At 44.2% G+C, this 15,715-nt stretch overlaps 2 protein-coding genes across 5 annotated transcripts in view; one reads left to right on the top strand and one right to left on the bottom strand.

Moving 5' to 3' along the window:
• TMEM255A (transmembrane protein 255A) overlaps positions 1 to 4,759 on the top strand; it is a 31,746-nt gene extending 26,987 nt beyond the window's left edge. For both annotated transcript variants that reach the window (XM_054075941.1, XM_054075940.1), the window contains exon 9: positions 2,076 to 4,759. In XM_054075941.1, coding sequence (XP_053931916.1) covers positions 2,076 to 2,234 — 159 coding nt within the window. In that variant the 3' untranslated portion in view covers positions 2,235 to 4,759. The remainder of the gene's footprint in view (positions 1 to 2,075) is intronic.
• ZBTB33 (zinc finger and BTB domain containing 33) lies at positions 3,103 to 15,698 on the bottom strand. 3 transcript variants are annotated; one of them, XM_054075938.1, is made up of 3 exons: positions 15,569 to 15,667; positions 11,257 to 11,777; positions 3,103 to 10,650 (listed from the first exon to the last, which is right to left on the bottom strand). In XM_054075938.1, exon 3 carries the CDS (start codon positions 10,646 to 10,648, stop codon positions 8,609 to 8,611), a length of 2,040 nt encoding a protein of 679 aa, XP_053931913.1. In that variant the 5' UTR covers positions 10,649 to 10,650; positions 11,257 to 11,777; positions 15,569 to 15,667; the 3' UTR covers positions 3,103 to 8,608. The 3 variants fall into 3 exon arrangements, with proteins under 3 accessions (XP_053931913.1, XP_053931914.1, XP_053931912.1); XM_054075939.1 differs by having other exon boundaries at positions 11,614 to 11,777; XM_054075937.1 differs by lacking the exon at positions 11,257 to 11,777 and having other exon boundaries at positions 15,569 to 15,698.
• Positions 15,699 to 15,715: the final 17 nt, after the last annotated feature.

The following is a 15,715-nucleotide window of genomic DNA, read 5'->3' as shown; positions in this document are numbered from 1 at the left end:
TGTTGTCATAACCCAGCTGCCCTGGGGGGTTGTGCACTGGTGAGGGTTCAGGCTGTCAAGGACAGGTCTGGGTCAGGATACTCAAATTCCTCCTGGGCGCTCTACTGCTGCCCTGCTCTTTACAGTGGGAATCTGTGCAGGGCCAGACCAACGTCCACAGAGCGATGTTTGAGAATAGGAGATGAAAGAGAAGGACCCACCGAGCTCCAGTAGGTGAAGGATTAAACCAGGCAAACATTTGGGTTAGTAATATATGCATATGTTAAGCATCTAAATAGTCTCTAAAAGTTGCTATATGAGATCTAAATATTCTCACTTTATTCAAATAATCATGGATAAGACCACTTATAAGATTAATAGTAACAAAACCAATAATGACACAGATAACACTCGCGATTGCAGTTAAGGTGACTGGCAGTGTCAGGCTTCACTGGCCAGGAGGATGTCTCCATGCTAGTGAGGTCTTCTACTGGTTCTGTCCCAACATCAGCTGTTACAAGGTCATTTTACCTGTATGTGATTATAAACAGCTATGATCCCAAACCAGTTCCCTGAAAAGAAAACCGCAAACCACACACAAAGCAGCACCTTTCAGGGTTTTGCTCAGCAGAGCTTGTGGTTTCATGTCAGTGATGTTTGCTGCAGCCCACCAGCTGGTTCAGACCTGCTGAGAGAACAAAAGGGTGGAGGAATTGGTTACCACAGGTGTTAGAGCAGTGACACAAACCAGATGCTGTTTAAAAACAACCTGCTAGTCCATCACACCTCTGCCTATCAAGGTAAGCTCACACAGTTGTACCTGGTCCTCACTGCATACAGCTGGCGCAGACCCATCGGGGTGCATCCTGTGCATCTCGCAGCACGGTGCAAATCCTCCTCATGCATCTCTGCTGGGGCCTTAAGCTGGGCACATTTGGGATTTGCAGACTGTGCCCACAGCCAAAGGGTGGGGAAGGGGCTTGTGGTGCCGGAGTGCGGGCACAGAAAGTCTCTTCCCCAGCGTGCCGGTGGCGTGGCTGAGGGCTGTCCCAATGCTGCTCGCTCTGCTGCTTCAGCTGGGCCAGACAGCCAACAGCAGCACGGGGGACAAACCCATGGCTGTGGGGACAAACCCACTGCGTTGGTGGCCAGAGGAGGGAATGCAAGTGACAGTCTTTAGAATCGTAGAATCATTAAGGCTGGAAAAGACCTTTAAGATCATCCAGTGAAAACATCAGCCCAACATCACCGTGCCTACTACACTGTGTCCTGCAGTGCCGCATCTACCATCTACACATCTTTTTGAATATTTTTAAGGAATGGTGACTCCACCACTTTCCTGGGCAGGCAGTTCCAATGCTTCATCGCTCTTTCAGTGAAAAAATCTTTTCCTAATATCCAATCTAAACCGCCCCTGACGTGACCTGAGGCTGTAATTTCATTGCCTGTTTGTCTGTCCTGTGTCAGGACAGAAGGCAGCCTGTGTGCCAGCCTCTGACAGCTCCGGCACCGTCTGACTTAAGGCTTTAGACCTAAGGTATTTGTGATAACAAAGGTATTTTGGAGAGCGGAAAGGAGGCTTCGTGCATACCCAGATTTTGTTTCTCCACCTTTTCAAGCTTTCTACTTAATGAAGGAATGATTTATTTTGTTGTCATTAGTTTCTGGGGGCGGAGGTTGGTTGTGATGAAGTGAAAAAGTAGTGTAAAAATAAATTATCTGCAGCTTGGTCATTGTTGCTACTGGCTGATGGGTGAAACCTAAGATTTGAGAGAGATTCATCCGTTTTCAGTTTTGCAGCCTCTGTGAAATGCAGCAGGCACAGAAAAGTGGTAAGACCAACCTTTGGTTGGTTGGTTGGTTTTTAAATGCCTTCTTCAGTTTCAGGTCTAAGGAGTCTCACTGCTCCAAGCTGTTACAGACTCTGCTTTGCTGGACTGCAACAGATTGTTTGGATACTTCCTTGTATTTACATACATTTTGCAGAAGTGAGCCTTGAAATGTTAATTTTGCACTCCTTGGTAACAACGTATTACTTTACCAAGGACTTTTACTTTAAATGATTACATTACAGCCTTCTTGCTGTCTCCCTGCAGCATTCCAGCGTGTTTCCAGCCTCCACTCCCTCTGGCCTCTCCGATGACCCCCAGTCAGTGTCACCGTCTCCCAGCTATATGTGGTCCTCCAACGCACCGCCTCGTTACTCGCCACCCTATTTTCCACCTTTTGAAAAGCCACCACCTTATACTCCGTAAAGAATGTGGGAAAGAAGAAAAAGAAAATATTTGCCATTGAAATATTGTGAACATTTTGTATTTATATTTTCCTGTGGGAGGGCTGGGGAGGGCAGATACTGGAGATCATTGCCAATGCAGATATTAGATTGGACTGTTCTTTCTTGCGAGACTTATTTCAGAGGTGTAGCAACAGAGTATGAGAAAGGGACATACTGCTAGTGTTTTGCAGTGTCAGTGAGTAGGTGACCTAAATTCCAGGCTCCTTGTTTTACCATGAGGTTCACGTAGTCCTTGGTTTTTAATAAAGCGATACAACACGTGATAGATTCTGGTCTGCCTTACTCCAGCTTGTGCCAAGCTGAAGTACGGGTAGCCAAGATCAATAGCTGCTGGAGAGTATCAGTTTAAGGCGACGGTGTTTGCAGACAGCTGGACTTGACATTTTGTTTGGCCTTGGGGCTTCAGTTGCTGGGATTTTTGGGGGCTGCAGAACCTCACATCACTTGTTGATTACAGCCCAGGCACTGGGAAGATCCTGGGGGAAGGCACGACAGTGTCTCAAACATCAACGCTAATGAAAAGATGTAACATAATAGGATATTGTCATGTATGTCTAGCAAAACAATTGGAATATTGCTATTTTTTTGAGGGGAAAAAGCTTTAATAAGCAAGCTGGTTTTATTTCAGGATGCTTCTTAAGATAAGAGGTGAAACGCAGTTGTCTCTCTCTGAATTCTGTGTAAGTAATGCTGAAGGCAAATAGTTTGGGTGTTGTGCTAATTGCTTGTATTCCTATAAAGAGCATCAGGAACAGTCCACAAGTCACTGAAACAGTGCAGTGAAAACATTAGTACTATTTTTTTTTTCCCTTCCGTTTTGTTCAGAATTTTTTTTTAAGGTTGTACTTTTAACTTTTTTAATGGACTGAATCAACACCCTGAATAAGCACTGTTTTAGTAGCTGTATTATGGGCTGCACATAAGGAATATCCACTACTAGTTCTCCAAAGTGTTAAGTCTCACATGGATAAAATTCAACACCCTGTAATATAGGATGAAACTGATAAGATTTTGCATTTATTGCTGTGACTTTCATTTAATCTTCAGCTGATGAGTGTGCTGATTGATCTAGATTCCAACAGATTTTGCATGCATCCTGCATAACAAAAGGTCAGCTTTGTTATATGACCACTGTCCTGTAAAGTGTGGTTCTACTCTGGGAAGTGATTTCAGATGACAGCATTCAGATCCAAGCTGCTCCATCTGAGTGTTCTCAACTGCGTGCTTCAGGGATAAAAATAAGGTATTGACATTTTACTCCTTATTTCCTAGAGGTTTAATTTCCTTGGTTTAGATTGTTGACCCTAATCCTCAATTGTATACCTTTACTTTCAACTGATGCAGAAAAAAACAGTATCTAAAAGCTAAATCTGGCTTTTAGAATCTCAAAGTGGAATACATGCTGGGGGAGGAATCCAATTGGATTTTAAACTGTGGCATCTCTCTACTATAGTCTTAAAAAAAAAAAAAGAAATACTGTCAAAATGGAAAAAGAAACACTGATCTCACTTTTCAAAGTACACCCACACTTTACAGTGCTGTTTTTAATCCTATGCATTTGCAAAGCCTTTAGGCTAGGCTATGTGCTAACCTTATCATTTCTGCTGTCAAATACTTACCAGTGTATTAAGCTAAAGGATGATGCTGTTTATCCAGAGGCAAGTGTAACTGTTCTTCAGTAAGAACGAAAAAATAAACAGCTGGATAAAGGAATAACTCATGGGATTTAAAGCAGTAGTGTATACAGAACATACCCTGGTGATGCTTCATTTTACTCTAGATTGTTGAAGTGCAGCTCCTATAAATTTGCACAATGGAAATAAATCTATCTACTGGGGCGTCATCTGTTTTATATTACATTTTCTTGAATTAAATCTCGATGAAGAGATCACGAGCGGTGACAAAACAGGCAGTACTTCTCGTGAGAAAACTCCTCGCAAAACTAGAATCAGGAGGGCACGTGAAGTTAATATCAGAAAACACATTACTGCTGCATCTTTGAAATAAGAGCTAACAGTCCTGTCCCACTTCTGACAACCACTCTCTACCATTTGTGCCTGTCAACTAAATAGGGCTAGAAGGACTAGGGGACACTGCAGGGCAGGACTAAGACGCTCCCGAGGGGGACAGACCTTGGTGGCAGAGAAACAATTAGGAAATGAATCCGTCATTGGTTTTGAGTTGACAAATACGAAATACAATTATCCAAATTCTCCTTTTTTTCTACGGAATAGTTAAGCAAAAATTACATTGCTGCTTTAAATTCACTGTAAAAGGACAAGTCCATTTTCACATTTGAAAAATGACCGGTGGGATTTTCTGTTGAATTACTCGTTTCCTTCTGCTTGAGTAAAACTAAGCGTTTCATGTAAATGCGACTTTCTGCACTGTATTCATCATTTCTTATGAAAATGTCCAGATTGTGACTCATATGTACCCTTTTATTACTTTACCAAAGTTAAATAAAATTGTGTCTTTTGTAAACATTTATAAATTGCATTTTACATTCTAGCGATTCCCTGTTTCGCAAGCATCTTTAATGCTAGATGAGGAACTCCAGTAAAATAACATTGTGCGTTAAAAAAAGAAGTGTATTTGCTGTCATGGGAAGTGGTATTTCTGCCAGGATTAGCCAGAGACACCTTCTTTTGAGTCCTGTGTTTAAAAGCCCCAGATACCTCCACAAGCCATGGTTCTGCAGTTTTACCCACATAACAAGGTGCCCTGACATCAGTCACTGTAAAGTCGGTACTGCTGATTTTTGAGTTAACAGAGGCCAATAATCCAGCCAGTGCAGTGTCCATGTTTCCTTTACTTCTTTTCACATTTGCTGTATTACTTTGGGCCTAATTCTGTCCTGATGATGCCAGCTGCTCTTCGATGTTAGCAGAAGTAGGTGCAAACCCTACGCCAAGGAGACAAAAGTATCTGAAACATCACTGGATACGTTAAACTGCATTCCTTACCTGTCATAAGAAGCCTGTCTGAAGTAACTAGTTTTCTCAGTGATAGCCATAGTTCACCAACAATCTAACTAGCCAGCAACCTGGTAAGAAGAGAAGTCCCTGCCATGGGTTAGCTGAAATGCACTGTGCTGCTCACCTGGCAAATTCTTGAGTTCTTGTTCATTTGCAATGAAAGCAGGGGTGGGACAGACTGTTCCACAGTAGCTCTGTCTCTTCCACAAGTGTCTATCACAACACTTGGATAAGAATTCACATCACTATGTTTTTCACCTAATTTGCTTTCTTGCAAAATGCTCAACCAAAAAAAAACCAAAACAAAACCAAACCAAACCAACCAACCCACAAAAAAACCTAAGCCCTAAATAAACACACATGCACACACCCCGGAATTCCCTGCTGTTCCCAAAGACCTGGAAAAGGAAGTTACAAACTGTTGGTAATGTAACATGTTAGAAGTTGAGCTGTTGTTAAAAAGAAACATGCTACATCTCTTTTTAGAATTTAAATTCTTTATTTTTGCCATAGAAAGCTCTAAGAACTAATATCGAGTATTGATTAATGAAAAGTAGAACACAACTTTAAAAAGTATGTTAAGGGAAGACTGTACAACTTATATACATTACAGATCTGGCAAAAGCGATCAACGTTTCGTGAGAGCAGTTCCTAGGCAATAGCTGTAGAGCCAATGGTCAGTGTATATTGTTGTCAGCTTCTGCATCTTTTTATAAGCTGCATGCCTTAACAGTACAAAATAAATAAGCAGGCAATTGTTATCTCAATAGTTTTTTAATTCACAAATGGAATGCTATGGCAAGAATCCCCAAAGAAACCAGACAGTGAGGATTCAGCCACCATCATCATATTTTGCAGCAGATCCGTTAACATTTTTATATGCGTATAAATGACCGTGAGGTTTTTACCATACTCTGTTTAATTTTTTTATTTTTATATAAATGCTTTTTTTAGATTCCATCTTCTTTTTCCATTACCCCAAAGCCAATTTCTCGGTATTTACATAAGGTTTTCCATTAAGTTAAACTGTAAGCTAAGTGTTTACAAAAACAAACAAAACCCCAAATATATAAAAGCCCATGGCCCCACAAAAAGTTTAAGAATGGATTTAACGTGATTCCAAACCAATAAATATTGGAAATGAAATTAAAAAATGCTTTACATGACCTCTGGACTTCGGATATCAAAAAAAAATCACTTCCAAGGAAACTTGAAGACCCTGAGACATGCAAGCACGAGTCTTCTAGCAAAATAGTTACAAAGCCCTAATTTTCCAGTTTTCCTCCAAAAAGAGACCTTTAGTAGGCACAGTTTAATTTAAAGTTTTAAATATATCAGCAGCAAATACTGATAGCTATTATGTTTAATTATTACTGAATGTACACTTCGCTTAAGTCCAGATATGTCATGGCAAAAACAAACATAACTTTGTATTTCCCTGACAAAAAGTTTGGGAACTCTCCATCCAGCACACAGCCAGCTCGGCTACGTCACGGCTACTTGTGCCAACACAGGCAATCAGTCCCTAGGTCTTAGGAGGATTACATTCGACTCCTGAAACGCCATCTCGGACAGCACCCAGCCTGTAAGATGTGAAAACCACTCCATTATATTCAAAAGGGTCTGCAATCTGATCTGAAAATGACCATGTGTATCACATTTCCAGCCTACCAAACAGAAGTGCTGAGCATTACATGCATAAGGTGAACAAATCCTCCTCTTTCTCCCATCATTCCTCATATAGATTTCTGGTACCCTATTTTATAGCACAAGTTGTGTTTGAACCATTTAAATGTCTTTCTGTCTAGAGCACTGTATGTCCAAAACCTTAACCTTGAACGTCATACAATCAAGATGCTTATTTAAAACATGAAAAAGAAAAGAAAAACCTTTACCAGTAATTTAAGCCATGAAAAGTTACAATAGCTAACTAGTACTATGCACAACAATGTCAAGTCATCTCTAGGACTTGAGCAGTTTTCGTATTAACCATTTACAAAAAGTCACTAAACCTGAAATGCTAAACTATGACTCTGGTAAACAGCTGTTTGTTTCTCTCAGATCTACTGTTGCCTGTTCAAGATGGACATCTAATTTATCTTCTAAGTGCCTAAACCAGGACCAGCTGCAAGGAGGGGGAAAAAAAAGGACAATAAACCCAAAACTGAAAACAGATGATGACTACACAACTGCAGAGAAGTGATGCTTTGGATTACGATGGATGGAGGGTATTTTTGATACCTTAGTCTTCATATTTCAACACCCTGAAAATGGTTGGGGGGTGAAATCTAAATCCCTGTTTTACTTAAAGATCTGGCCACATAAGCATACAAGATCCTCAGCCGCCTCAGTCCTAAACTGATACAGCACTTGGATTTTTTCATAGCTTTGAGAGCTAAATTTCAAAGCCTTCAGCTAAAAAAGTATTACTTTTATCGTAAGCTTTACTTTTTTTTAAATACCAGACTGAAGCCCTTGAAGAGCAAAAAAAGGAACAGCACTTTATTCCAAACTAACTACTGGCATCTTTTCCAGTAGAAAGAAAACCTAACATTATTCCTTAGGCTTTGAATAGGCAAAATTACCTCCTTCCTAAGTGCTTCTTCACCATTGAGCTTTTGGGGTGGGGGATAAGCGCATAGCAAAGAGTAAAACATAATGGTCCAGACAGTGAATGCTCTGCTCGCCATGCTGCCAAGCATTAATCATGTTTCTTCAGGTTAGCCCTATTGTTGGCAAGATTGTTTGCATGAAGACACAATTCATAGTGCTTATAAAAGCAGAACTAAGATGCTAGTTCAAAAATACACTACTCCAAACTACTGGATCAGTTATTTTGGACCCCTGCAGTAACGCACTGTTCACAAAAATAAATATGAGTTGTGGGATTTTTGTTAAAGAATGGTTCTGTATTCAAGAGACCACGATGAAAAATCTGACCGTTTTCTTGGTTAACGTCTAAACACAATTCAGCATTAAAGTGCTAACGTGAAAGAAAGGGTTTACATTAGTAAGAATGGGTACAGGAAATACCTCAATTACTTTAGAAGAGATTTCTAGCTCTTCAGAAGAAATGGTGCCTTTTCAAGCTAGAAATCCCCACAATTTGATCAAAATTAAAAGACCAGAAAACACTGCCAGCATTGGAAATGTCTTACTCTCAAGTGAACTTTCAGATTAATAGCTTCCACAAATCATTTGCAGCTACTCATGATCTATCCAAGCACTACCATTTGATGACTTGGCAGAACCAGTGAACTTGTTTTGACTTTAACATCTTTTTAATTTTATAGTGATTTTAACAGTCATTTAAAACAGCTGCAATATTTCTGCACCGAATCCTTTTTTCCAGCATTCAGTAAGATTCTGGTATTACAAACTCAAATTCAGTACTTCCCTCTGATGGATTTTGTTTAAAAGTTGCTTCATTTCCCTGTGGAATGAAAATGTCTTCCCAGCTCATTTGTTTGGCTGGAGAGTTAGATGTTGTTCCTTCGGCACCATCCTTCCCTGCCCCAACACGATAAACAATTCCACCCTCATTTATTCCTGGTACGCTGCTTGAGCGATCAGTAATATACGCATACTGTCTGATCTGCAAAGACCTGCAAGGATGCAATCGATAAAGCTTGTTATCTCCAGAAGGGTCTTGGCTATGAGCTGATCTTATGTGGGATGCCGTAATTTGGTAGTTGATGAAAGATTTGCCACAGGTCAAGCACTGGTACCTTCGCTCACCAGTGTGGTGAATTTCATGCTTTGTACGATATTCTGCAAGAGCAAAAACTTTGTCACAATATCGACACGGATACTTTTTCTCCCAGGAATGAACATTAAAATGTCTCCGTAAACTTGTCAGACAGGCATATGATCTCTTACACACAATACAAATGTAGTAGACTCTTCCATCCACAATGAGCTCGTAATGGTCATCGTGTTTTACTTTCATGCGTTTCCTGTTTGCAGAATCACCACCAGATGTTCTGGGAGTTTCATCAGCTTTGGCTTCGCCTTCCTCAGAATCACCCTTTACAGGAATGACTATGTCATATGTATCCTCACCAATGTTTGCATAAACCTTACAGCCTGTGGACAAGCCTTCTATTTCTGTTGCTGTATCTAACGTTATGATTTTCTGCCCTTCTGCCACGTGTGTTGATGCTGTGCCTGAATTGGCTTCCTTGTTGTTTCCAGTACGGACATCTGAGATCTTTATTTTAAATTCTCCAGGTTTAGAAGATGTCTCTTGTGAAAATGTAACAACCTGTTTTTTCTGTACGCCTGATCCTTCAGCGTCTGCTGCCTTGGGTACAGAAGATTGCTGAACCAAAGAGCTACTGCTTACCGAACCAGGACTAGAGGAGCTAATGATATCAACATCATCTTCAACAACCTCTTCATCATCCACAGCAGTTGTTTCCACTTCAGCTGAGGAGCCTTTATCAGATGGCTGCTGGTTCTCCTCAAGCAAATTAATTGTCGGGGTCACGTGCGTTTGATGCGAGGGGCCGGCACTGAGCGACGAGTTAAGCAGAGGCTTATTTAGTACAATGATATTAGGAGTTAAATGCTGCAGTGTCGCAGAGACAAGTGATTCGGCACTCGGCTGTGTTTGGTTTGGGCTTAGCTGACTGGCAGATGAAGCGAGTCTTTGAGCTGCTGCTGTGCTTGTCAAATGGGGAGAACCACCACTGCCACAAGATTTCTGGTCAGAAATTCCAGCTGGACTTGGGCAAAGCTGGTTCTGGGTTGCAGCATTTTTATCTTTAGTACATTCTTTTGGAGGAACGAGCTCAGAGCAAAAAATTACATCATCATCCTCATCATCTGAATCGCTCACTGTAATCTTTGTGGTGGCATATTCTATGCCATGTAAGGAGAATGACTGTGTTATAACCGGCATCCCATCTGTTACCTCTGGACCCTCTGGCCTAATAACAGATACTTGTGTTTCAGCATCTTTTTGACCTGGAGTAGAAGCTGAAGTTCCTGAAGCACCGCCTTTGACCTGGCCTGGCACAGTTGTTGCTTCAGATGGAGATACACCCAGATCAGCTATGAATTTAACACCCAGCTGTTGCCCTGACTTAATCAGTTCATCAAGTAAATCGGATCGAATGCTGATTATTTTGGAGCTATAAATATAGTTTAGAATTTCTGCAAAAATTTCTGCTCTTACAAAGCTCAGTTCAACCACTTGCCCAGCCATTGAGAAAAGTTGGTGAAAATAGGTGCTTGAGGCCGAAAGGATGTTTCTGTGAGCTCGAAATTTCCGGTCCTCCACAATGACAGTAACATCACAAAACAGTCCATGGTCACGTTGTTCATTCAAAGACTGAAGGAGCACACTAGAATACTGTGCGTCTGTTGCAGAAATCAGTTTTTTCCCCTCCATTCCTATGAAGAGATAGTAAAAGACACCAAATTAATAAAAACACAGACTTACGGTTTTAACCGCGTGACATTCTGACATTTTCTGTTTATTGCTCCTTTTGAAAACAACAAATCTAAGATACGATTCATAAGCTTATACGCTCTAGCACTCTGTAAATTTGTTTCTTATTGTTACTTGTCCATTCTACAGGAGGTACATGCAATCCTGAATAGATATTCTGTGTTTACAGGTGAAGAACAGAGAAACACCTGCTTATCTGATTCAACAGCGGATCAGGTAAATCTGGAAACCAAGAAGATGCAAAGTTAAAGGCTTTAAAGGTTATTTTTAATGGTGAAAATACTCCATAGAACGTTCCGAGGGAGTCGTTCACCCCCCAGGTTGTTGAGGCAGAGGGGGGGCTCAGGGGTTTGGTTTATAGGGTGGATGATCCAAAAGGTCTTTTCCACCCAAGCGCTTCTGTCGTTCTAGGGGCCAGACCACCTCCGTCTCCGCACCCCGGGGTACCCGAAACGCCGCGGTGCTCGCCTGCAGAACCTACCTCTCCCCGTATGTCTGCAGCCCGGTAACCGCCTCCCCCCGCCCAGGGCCCCAAGGGGCCGCGTTACCTGCGCACGGGCCCAGCGCGCCTCCCGCTCGGGCGCCGCCCCCGCCCCGGCTTCCTGACCCGAGCGCGCTCGGGAACCTTCGGCTCCGTACCCGAGCGGCCTCGGGAACCTTCGGCTCCCTGACCCGAGCGGCCTCTGGAAACTTCGGCTCCCTGACCCGAGCGGCCTCGGGAACTTCCGGCCGCGCTCGGGCCGGCCCCGCCCCATGCCTCGAGAAATGCTCGTGGCCGGCTGTCGGGAGGGAGGCTGCAGGCTGTTCCGTGTGTGGCGGCGCTGAGCGAGGAGCCCGCAGCCCAGAGCCAAGCGTGTCGCGGGCCGCATCCAAGGCAGCGCGGGGAGAGGGAAGGGATCCTGCACCTCTGCCGTGCTCGGTGAGACCCCGCCTGCAGCCCTGGTCCAGGTCCGGAATCCCCAACGTAAGAGGAGATGGAGCTGTTGGAACAGGTCCAGAGGGAGCCACGAAGATGATCAGGGGCCTGGAGCACCTCCCATACAAGCTGAGGGAGTTGAGGTTGTACAGCCTGGAGAAGAAAAGGCTCCGGGGAGTCCTCATAGCGACCTTCCAGTGCCTGAAAGGGGCTACAAGAAAGCTGGGGACTCATATTTTACAAGGGCCTGTAGTGATAGGACAAGGGGGAACGGCTTTAAATTGGACGGGGGAAGATTTATACTAGACACAATGAGGAATTTCTTCACCATGACAGTGGTGAGGCCCTGGCACTGGCTGCCCAGGGAAGCTGTGGCTGCCCCATCCCTGGAGGGGTTCAAGGCCAGGTTGGATGGGGCCTTGGGCAGCCTGAGCCAGTGGGAGGTGTCCCTACGCATCACAGGGGCCTTGGAACTGGAGGATCTTTTAAGGTCCCTTCCAACCCAAACCATTCTATGATTCCCATGGTGACACACTGCCTTCCCGCAGGCAGGGACCAGCCCGGCGCTGCTCTGCCACCGCTGACGCAGCCCACACCTCTGCCCAGAGCCAGGAAACTTCCTCTCACCTAAACCCAGCACCCACGCTGGCACCGCAGGACCATTTATTCCACATTCCCTGTACCACAGCAATGTGTGAGACTTCCCTGGGAGCTGCGCGCACAGAATGGAGCTCTCGGCACGTTCAATGTGTGGTCATCAAAGTGACACAGCCACAATGCAGGCTCTTGGAAACTGTCACTGCTCATGGATGCTCAAAGAGCAGTGAGAGCATGAAAGACATGTTTCATCTCCAGTTACTGATCTGTTCCCTTTTTTCCCCTATGGATTTTGTGAATTTGAACCACAGGGGTTCCTGCTTTTTCTTGAGATTCAAAAACTTTGCTGAGAACAAACGTCCTTGCTATCAAGTTCAACCAAAAGCATAAAAAGCCACAGTCACTGGCACAAACGACTGCAATCCCTCGCTGCACAGACCAGCAACAAAATGGTCCTGCTTGGGTTTCTGAACCCTTCTAGCAAGAAAATCACCTGCCGTGCTCCCTGTATTTGTACAGCTGGCAGCAGAAGTGCCTTTTTGAAGCAAGCCTTCAGATGTGAACTGTTACAAAGCCGGTTTCTGTTTATTTATAGGTTTCTCCAGAGGGCTGAATGAAGAAGAATAAATAATAGGAAAGTATGAACAGGGGAAAGGTAGGTTTTTTCTTCCTCATATAACCCTTCAATTTAGTTTTCTCCTTTGGTGTAGGTTCTTAGTCATTTCAACACAAGAGGTTATATTAAATGAAAATAATATTATAATTGCATTAATTCTTAATGTATAATCCTGTGTTCTTTTTACTCCTACAGAAACACCTGATGGTCTGAATTAAACGATTTCTTAGCCTTTCACGCTTCATCTTTTTCTTCTCCTCGTTGTCTGTCTCATTTCTAAATAACTAACAGGAAAATGTACAGATAAGGATGGGCACTAATTTGGAAGGAGACCTGCTCCTGAAGCACATCACTTCTCAAAACCCAAGTTTGAACTGCTTACCCTTAGGCACAGAAATGCTGACTAATTTAAAAGATGCTGGTCTAGCTGTGGGAATTGCACCATCTCCCTTTTTCCTTTTTACAGAGGCTTCTCTCTATGGCAACTCCTTAGATACAAAATCTGAACCCTGCTGTCACCTTGCCACAGTCAGAGCAGAGCTTATGCTCTGAATGGCTTAAAAAAATTACTGAAGCTGCCACTCTGTCCTCTTGCATCCCGATGCAGAATTTCAGTGTGAATATTTTTTTTTTTGTCTAGCATGACCCTCTTCATTTTGGGGTTTCCCACCCCCCTTTTACTTCTAGATGAGCTGAGAAGATGATGTTTTGACTCACATAAAAATTTACATAGTGACAAATTAAAAGAACCACTTTATCTTAAGATATTGGCAGGAAACATCTAGAACATAGAACTAAATGTGGTGTTCTTGGAACTGAAAAAATAGGTAAGGGACACAACAGCAACTTTTACTTTGCTGCATAGAAGTGATTCAAAAAAACCTCTAGGACTGAGGCTGTGAAAATACAAAGTACAAATTTAAAGAAGTGACGTGTAAGCTTTTGTGACAAGGCAAAAAATACACAGTTCAGTAATAAGTTTTCAGTTAAGCCTTTTGAAAAACTCTCTTTTTAAAAAATACAATTTGTGGGAACAGAAAGCTCTTTTGAAGACTTGACAAATCTGAGAGACAAAGAAGTGTTCTTTGTCATAAAAAAATGTATTTTTCATTACAATAAATTAAACATTATAAACAGGGCAATGAATTTCCCCTTAGGGCCTACAGTCAAATAAAAATTCAACAGTTCTCCTGAGCTAAGACTACTTATAGAGACAGAAATATTATTCCACTATGGAATTTCAAATAGAACACCACTGCTTCTGAATGACTCTAAAATACAAATTTCCAACATTTGTGCTTCAAGGAACTCTCAGAGAGTATTTTTCCTGCCAATCCCATTCTATAAAGCCTCATGCAACTGAATTGGAAGAGCAGTGATATTTTTTATTGGCATTGGTAGTTGCTCTGGATGCTGTTGCATACTGTGCATATGTGCATTGTATAACCTGTGTATAAAAATACTTCAGATTGCTTTCCAGCATTAAATAGCCAAGCCAGACCCTGGGGTGGAGACATGAACGGCCTTATGCGAGAGGCCCCTCAGCGCAAGCCGAAGGGAGTAGGGGACTGTGCCAGGTGGTACAGTGCTCAGAGCCTCTGCAACCCCCAGCCACCCACCCGAGCTGCAGGACACAACACACTGCTGATGGCAACAGTCCAGGTTCTTCCACTCCTTTCCAGGGCTAGCCTTGAGCCTTGGCTGGGGAGAATCCTGGGGGAGAAGCCAGTGAGGGCCACGCACCCACATGAAGGCCTCAGGGCTACGCTCGCTTGCCATATGGATGGGTCTCTACATTACATGCCTGGCCCAGCAGCTTTCATCTCTCCCACAGACTGATGCCATGACCTCCTGTAACCAGCACTGAGAGTACATTACAGACGTGACTTCTACCTGGGGACACCGGCCTCGACATCCTACCAGAGTAAACGAATTCTGTGAGGAAAGCGGGAATACAGACTGACAAGTTTCAGGATCACTCTAGGTTTCATGTTCTTCCCGAGTTTGGAATCTCAAAGGCAAAGTCACTGGGCCTTAGTTCACAGAGTACAGATTCAGCTGTCAAAGAACAGCCACTGCAGCCTTCCAGCTGCCTCGTTCGCATGACCCCACCACCAATCAGGACAACCGCCTTTTATAAGATAGCCTTACCTTCTTTAATTAGAAAAGTATTAGGCCCTGATAGTCACAACACTGACAAAGCCTCGGCACAGGGAGATAGCGGGCTGTCCTCGGACAGGCCCGGGACGCACCACCACAGGCGCACCCCTGGCACCAGCATCTCTGTCCCCGTTCTGCGCGTGGGTACAGGTACGCAGGACAATACACAACTTCAACCAGCTTCCTCCTACTTGCAGATTTGTTTATGAAAGAGGCCGACACACTCAGACATCTTTTCTAGACAGCGTAAAACAGTCTCGGGAGGGAGCTGCCGTATGAAACAACACGGTGATGCCGAGCTCGCCGGAGCCCAGCGGGATTTCAGGCAGCAGGGCTGGGACGTGCCAAGCCCCGGTACCCCGGGAGGAACGGCGAACGCCTCACCTCCAGCCATACCGCTGTTTGCACCGTTCCCTCCCCAACCCGCGTGGCTGGGGCGCTCCTCCCGCCGGCTTGGGCAGGACGGCAAGGCCCGGGGGAGCGGGAGCCGCGGCCCCACCGGCCCCACGCGCCGCTCGGCCACTCCGCCCGTGCCCGCGGGACCGCCCTGCCGCCGCCCGCGCCCCCTTACCCGGCCCCGCCGCCCGCGCGTCCATGGCGGGCAGCGCGAAGGGAGCCGCTGCCGGGAACGCCGCGTCGCCGCCCGGGCGGGAGGGGCGCTGCGCCCCGCGGGCGGGGCCACGCCGCTTCCGCTTCCGCTCTGCTGCATACAGACTTC

This window comes from Cuculus canorus, chromosome 10, assembly GCF_017976375.1.
Source record: "Cuculus canorus isolate bCucCan1 chromosome 10, bCucCan1.pri, whole genome shotgun sequence".
NCBI lineage: Eukaryota > Metazoa > Chordata > Aves > Cuculiformes > Cuculidae > Cuculus > Cuculus canorus.
This window is presented reverse-complemented; position numbering and strand designations above follow the sequence as displayed.

Bases quoted from the DNA above. Each gene is read 5' to 3' on its own strand.
- ZBTB33 (XM_054075937.1), bottom strand. From the start codon at position 15,593: ATGGACGCGCGGGCGGCGGGGCCGG. The intron at 10,651-15,568 runs GTAAGGGGGCGC...ATCTCTTCATAG, and splicing joins CGCGCGGGCGGCGGGGCCGG to GAATGGAGGGGAAAAAACTG.